Raw genomic sequence first — 7,107 nt, forward strand, 5'->3', positions numbered from 1 at the left:
GGTGTGAATCAGGGCCCAATGATACCAACACAGATAGGTAAAGAGATACAAAAACAAGGGACATTGAACCCCGCTTGCACTCACTACATACACAAGACAAAACACCAAATAACCACAGCCGAAGCATCCAAACCAATAAGTCAGGTGATGGACACATGACCCTCTATGAACAATAGAGCTAATCAAGCCTATTGTTAGTCAATGGCCCTGTTTTGCATGTGACTAACCTGTTTGTCCATGTGGAGGCGGTGCTTATAAGGCTGAGTTCACCTGAAACTCATCAGACTGAAGAAGTCTCTTCAGGAGAGATGAAACGTTTCACTAAAGAAGAACCATCCAGAGGACCTACTGATTTTTTCTTTTTGATTTTTTCTACCTGGATTACTGAGACGCATCAGGACAAGTTAGGATGTTGCGTAAAACATCAATAAAAACAGAATACTGTGATTTGCAAATCGTTTTCAACCTATATTCAATTGAGTACAAAGACYAGATAATTATTGTTCAAASTGATAAACTTTTGCTTTTTGCAAATATTCAGACGTCTGTTCTTTCGTGGATAATCTGACGGATCATGTGATTAAAATAAATCAGCACAGTCGTGTTATCGAGGGGCTTCTGCACTCACAGGTGGAGTGGCCTTTCCCTGCCCATCTGGACTTGTACCAGATCGTCAGGCCGTCCTCCAGAAGACGGAAGTGTCTCTGCCTCTTCCAGAGGCGGGACTTGACTTTCCTCAGAGTCGACCCTTCCATCATCCGCCTCACGTCTGGATCATCTGGGACGCCTGAGGAAAACCGCACGGTCAGATCAGAGAAAATATGACGACTCGTCAGTTTGTCCTGAGAGACGGAACTCACATGAACCTCCAGGATCCATCTTCAGTCCTGAAAGGTGGTCGTCCTGTAAGACAGAGGCGTTGAAGTTATTTGGACTTTTGTCCACAATCTGCAGAAAACCGTTAACTGGAGCACCGCAGAGCCTCTTTCATTAGCTGGAAGCAGTGAGTCTTTGTGCTGACTCAGATAAAACACAGTGACTCAGCAGTTCACCCAGAACAGAAACCAAGGTACACAAATAGATTTCTGTGGGGTGCAGTTTGTAAAGTTAAACAGTCAAAAATCACCACCAATATTTTTGTTTTATTTAGTCTTTTATAAGAAAAAAAGAACAGATTTATTTTTCAGTCAGTTTTTCACCATATGATTCATATATTTATAAATGTCATAGTTTATAAACTAAATATTTAACTTACAAATTAAATATTTAAGTCACAAGCTAAATATTTAGCTTGTGACTTAAATATTTAGCTAGATACCTAAATATTTAGGTTTCAACTTAAATATTTAGCTAGCTACCTGAATATTTAAGTTTCAAGTTAAATATTTAGCTCAAAACTAAATATTTTAGTCACAAGTTAAATATTTAGCTTGTTAACTAAATATTTAATTTGTAAGTTAAATATTTAGTTTATAAACTATGACATTTATAAATGTATGAATCTTATGGTGAAAAACTGACTTTGAAAAATAAATCTGTTCTTTTTTTCTTATAAAAGGCTAAATAAAACAAAAACATTGGTGGTAATTTTTGACTGTGTGACTTTACAAACGGCAGCCCACAGTTTCTCTAAAATGTAACAAAGCCTTCAGATTCTGTTTTTATCATTAAAGCTTGTTTTCGGTAACTTTAGCAGCAGTAAGATTTGATCCAAACCCTCAGATATGACAAATATTTTCCACAAAGGTCGATTCAGTCTTATTGAACCCACCAGCAGGTCAAAGGTCAGGAAACCTGATCAGTTATTTTGATTTTGACTCACAGTTTTATCAAAAGACAAACAACTCCAGCAGAGACGACACTAAAATCAGTTTCTTGGGAAATAAAATAAAATAAAATAAAAGCCTGAAAAATGATTTAAAAAATAAAACCTTATTTCATAACTGATTTGGTTGCAAGAGGGTCCATTTTAAAACACGTTTGTAACTTCCTGGTTGATGTTTTTTAGATGTTGCTTCAATATTTCCACTCCCTCCTGTAAGCACCCCACAGAATGATGCTGCCACCTCCGTGCCCCACAGTTAGGATGATGCTGCCACCTCCGTGCCTCACAGTTAGGATGATGAACCACCTCAACTGGCTCATTTCGATGTGGAGGAGCAGCGGCTCTACTCTGAGCTCCCTCCAGATGTCGGAGCTCCTCACACTATCTCTAAGGCTGAGCCCGGCCCACCCTACCAAAGGAAGCTCATTTCAGTCGCTTGTATCCAGGATCTCGTTGTTTCGGGCCTGATCCACACCTCGTGACCACAGGTGAGGTTTGGAACAAAGACACACCAGTAAATCCAGAGCTTTGCCTTTCCACTCAGCTTCTTCACCTCGACCGACCGAAGCAACACCCTCGTTACTGAGGACGAGGCCCCAATCCGTCGATCCATCTCCCGCTCCATCCTATCATCACTCGTAATACTAAAACTCCTCCACTTGAGGCAGAGATTCCACCTTTTTTRGGTCGAGAACCAGATTTGTGAATTATTTTTCAGATATCTTGTCGGTTTCGTTTGTTTTTAATTTTGCCAAGATGCCACACAGTGAAGTGTTTGAAGTCTGTATATTTTCTCTGGTCTGGGGCACCCGCTTCGGATGTTATCCATGAAATGGACGTTATTAGGCGTTATCAGTCCCATAGAATGGCTTCCGATTGTCAGCTGGTCAGTATGAGGCATAAAGCCACTAAGTTTAACTTTAGAGCAAATGACATGGTTAGCGCTAAAGACATTGCCTTCCAACGGTTTATATTGTGGCCTTGCAATAGGGCAATGGGTAGAGTGTTGGACCAGAGAGCAGGAAACCAGGGTTTGAGACCGACAGGGACACAAAAAATTTATTACAATATCTTTTGGTTCTTTACACATTCATTGTCATTGATATATTAACCCACTAGGGGGCACTGTCGGGACAGTCTGAAGCCTAGTAGGCACAGTAGGGACCCACTGAAGCCATTGTATGGGACTGATAACGCCTAATAACGTCCATTTCATGGACTTGTGATCCCCCCAGGAGGAGCTGTGGAGAGGGAGGTCTGGAATTTCTCTCCTGGATCTGCTACTTCTGTGACTCAACTACGTATACTATTACTAATGATATAAAACTACAGGAAATACCATGAAAACAATAAGTTTACAACCTAAAAGAAATATTTTAAAGCATTTTTCTTAAACATTATGATTTTAGGGCAGATTTTATAAAAACTACTGTTTGTACTTTCAAATATAGATGTTTCCTTAGCCAAAACAAATCAAGTTARGACATTATTTGTCATTTTGTTCCAGTTATCCCACAAAACATGAGTCAACAGATTTGGATTTTGTGCACAGTTACACAAACCTGAAAAGATGCAGCTTTCAAAAAGTCTAAATTTATTCCTCTCGTCCTAAACTTTGGTATTTCTCTGAGTGCTGGACCTTCAGTCAGACCTGCTGCCAGGATCAAACCGATCCGGACAGGAAGGCTTTTCTGACGCTGCTGCAGCTGGACTCCTGTGAAATAACGATCCCTTTCCTATCATTGTCCTCCGCTTGTTTCACATCTGAGCTCTGAGCGTGATTTGGCAACTTTACAAGACTTCTCACCACAATGTGAGCGAGAGCTCGTGGAAGGAATCCATTTGCAGCTGCCTCACAGTGAAAGTGATGCTTATATTTCATAGATCAGTTAATGCATTCTTCTTTTTATTCTCATCCCAGTGTTTCTAACATTCAGACTGCACCTTCAAAGTTTTCAGCTGCAGTTTTGTTTTATGTGGGAAGCTGTGAGTCAGACGCTCCACTGACCGCACACAAACACAAAGACGTGACTGAGAGGGACATCTGAGGGGACGAGAAGGGACAATCAAACTGTCCTGATAGACTGAGTGTCCCGCAGGGTCCTAATCTTCACCCAGGACTCTTTTAGTTTTAAATATCTGAAGAATGAAGTCCTGTCAAAACTAAAACTCCAGCAGCAGCATCTCTCCAGAACAAACCAGAAGCAGAAATCTGAGACAGCCAAGCATCAGTGGCGGCACTAGGCCTATTTTATGGGGGCTGGAGCCCCCTAAAATAGGCAGCAACAATTTCCTCTGTGGTTAAAGGCAAGTCAAGTTCCTTAGCAACATTTGAGTTTATCACAGGGAACTTAAGATTATCAAGAAACCGATTCATTTCAGTGGAATTAGCTGGAAATTCAGATTTAAGTAATGAAGAATAAAATGACTGAAATACCAAATTAATAGTAATGGGATCTTGATGCAAAGTGCCTGATGAGTCCATTATCTGTGGGATCATATTCAAAGCTGCCCMACYACYAAGCTGGTGAGCCAGAAGTCAGTTAGCCTTATCACCATGTTCATAATCATTGGAGCGTGATCGTAAGAGAAGTCGCTCTCCATCATTTGTGGTAATAAGATCAAATTCAGACTGTAAATCAACCTGTTGTTTAAGTAAACTTGGTGAGGGGGAAATAGCAATTTGTTTATCCAGATTAGTAATATTAGCACTAATTTCCAACAATTTCGCTTTACGGGTCTTCGGAATATGAGATAATTTGTCCTCGTAAGAACGCTTTTAGTGATTCCCAAAGTAAAGAATATAAAATTGTGTTATTCTCATTTTGATTTATTGCAATAAAATCATCAATTTGCGCTGTGATAAATGTATTAAACCTTTCATCTGAAAGAAGTAAAGGGTTGAATCTCCATGGTGTGACACACCGACGTTGTAAGGCAAACTTAATATCTAATGAAAGAGGGGCATGATCAGAAATGACGATAGGGTGATAATTAACCGATAGAACATTTGGAATTAGCTTAGTGCTTATAAAAAATAATRAATACGAGAGAGAGAGAGTGATGCAAGTGGGAAAAGAAAGAAAATTTCTTGGTTTTTTGATTATAAAATCTCCACGGATCAACACATCCATTTTTTGACATGAAATCTGAGAGTGATCTAATGAAGGGACCAATCTGTGCGGGTCTAAATTGGGATCAATGACACAATTCATATCACCACCAACTATAAGGAGATTATTATCTAAAGAAGGAAGAGATTCAAATAGCTTATTCATAAAATTTGGGTCATCAAAATTGGGAGCATATACTGTATATTCACTAAGAATTGGGACATGAAATAAAACACCAGAGACAATTGGGTATCAGCCATTTAGCTATAATTTTAGAAGCTGAAAACTGAATTGATTTACCAACTAAAACAGCAATCCCCCTGGCTTTAGAATTGAAATTTGAGTGAAATACATCAGAAACCCAAGGACATTTTAGCCTGACCCGATCTTTGGTGCGCATATGGGTTTCCTGTATCTGCTTTAAGACGTTTCAAATGGGCAAAAATCCTTGATCTCTTAAGTGGACTGCCCATACCTTTAATGTTCCACCTCAAAAATCTCACAGTAGACCCCCATTTGTGGGATATTAACATTATTGTTATTAGTAGACATGTTTCAAGTCCAAAAGAAGAAGCAAGAGAACTGAACACGGTCCACTGCCCGCCACCACCACACAAAAGAAAGGGAAAAAAAGACAAATTTACAACAAGTAAAAACAAAAAATAAGAACTTTAACAGAGTGAACAAGCACCCCCTCCCCACAGCACTTACAACGACCCCATCCCCAAACGATGGAGAACCCAGTGTAGACTCCTAAAGGAGTCAAATCCATAGAGTGGATGCCTCTGGTTTTTAGCAGCGTAGTAGCAGAAAAGCTGCAGTTTGAGCTCCCGCAAGCTCAACAACATTCATCAATGTTCATCACTATAGCACATCTGGTTGAGACCAAAATATGTCGAACTACAAAATGTTAATTACAAAAGCGAACACAGGCTCAGTGAAGCAAAAAAGGAGAATAACAACCAGTGAATGTAACACGTAGCTGCTCATTCAAAGCTGTGCACTTTTACAAAGTTCTCTAATGTCTTGAGCGATTTGATGAATGGAACTCCTTCTCCGTACCATTGTGCGTGACCCGAAGTCGTGCTGGATAGAGCAGGCCAAAACGGATCCCCGGAATCTCGCGGCGCTGACGGCGGACATCATTAAAGGGCCGTCCTCGACATATGGTCCGGGAAAACAAAGAAGCATGAGTCACCAAACATGATCCGCTGCTCGGCGTAATATGTCCACACAGTCAGAGTGATAGTGCAGGCGAACGATTATAGGACGAGGTCGCTCTCCAGGTTTCGGCTTCGGTTGAAGAGTACGATGGGCACGATCCACCAAGGGCTCCTTCTCCAACTGAAAAGCCTCCTTAAGTAAAGAGGAAATGGCTGTAGATGAGGTGGAAAGATCCTCTGTAATGCCTATCAGCCGCAAATTGTTGCAACGAGATCTGACCTCGAGGTCATCACATATTGTCTAATCTTTTCAAATCCGTGGACAGCTTCTCCACCTTAGCCTGTAGGGTAGTGATATCATCGGTGCTTGTAGAGCATGATGTTTCCAACTCTCCCACTGTGTCCTTCAAGGCGCGCATATTCAGCTGAAGGTTGACAGTGTTGCTAGTTAATTCCGACTTCACTGCTAGGAGCTCAGCTTTAATACTCGTCAAGTAAGAGCTGCTTGGAGTTCGATCTTGAAAACTTGTGCCATTTCAACCCGAAGAGCCGAAAGCAGCTCGGACTTAAAGGCCGAGGAGGGATGACCGTCAGAGAGTTCATCAGAGCCAGAAGGAGAATCACCACGAGGCGGGGATGTAGCCTGAGAAGCAGGCCTCTGTTGCTGTGCAGACGATTTGACTTTTGGAGGCATCTTGGTCGAAAAAAAAAGCCAAGACTTTAGACGGGTTATAATGTTGACAAAAAAGCACACCGAAAAACTAGTAAAAAAACTATCAAAAATGTGCCGAAAATAACAATTATCTCTGGTTGTTGCGGGAGCTCAGCCAGACACTTCCTACCCTGTCATTCGCTCAACCGGAAGTCGGCCTAAAACATTTTTTTAATTTAATTTAATGTTTTTTTTGCAAAAATTCAATATGATGTGGTCAGAATAAATAACCATTTAACATTTCATTAACTAAAATACAGCGGGCAAAATAAGTATTGAACACGTCACCATTTT

The 7,107-nt window shown here is 40.6% G+C and overlaps 1 protein-coding gene across 1 annotated transcript in view; it reads right to left on the reverse strand.

Annotated features, from left to right (window-relative positions):
* Positions 1-7,107, reverse strand: part of LOC106524047 (1-phosphatidylinositol 4,5-bisphosphate phosphodiesterase delta-4) — a gene marked incomplete in the record, with an annotated part of 14,290 nt that overhangs the window by 4,480 nt on the left and 2,703 nt on the right. The window contains 2 exon segments of the mRNA XM_014017679.1: positions 629-787; positions 861-903. Of these exon segments, the coding sequence (XP_013873133.1) occupies positions 629-787; positions 861-879 (178 nt within the window).

The sequence above is a fragment of the Austrofundulus limnaeus genome, unplaced genomic scaffold (genome assembly GCF_001266775.1).
Source record: "Austrofundulus limnaeus strain Quisiro unplaced genomic scaffold, Austrofundulus_limnaeus-1.0 Scaffold174, whole genome shotgun sequence".
Taxonomy (NCBI): Eukaryota; Metazoa; Chordata; class Actinopteri; order Cyprinodontiformes; family Rivulidae; genus Austrofundulus; species Austrofundulus limnaeus.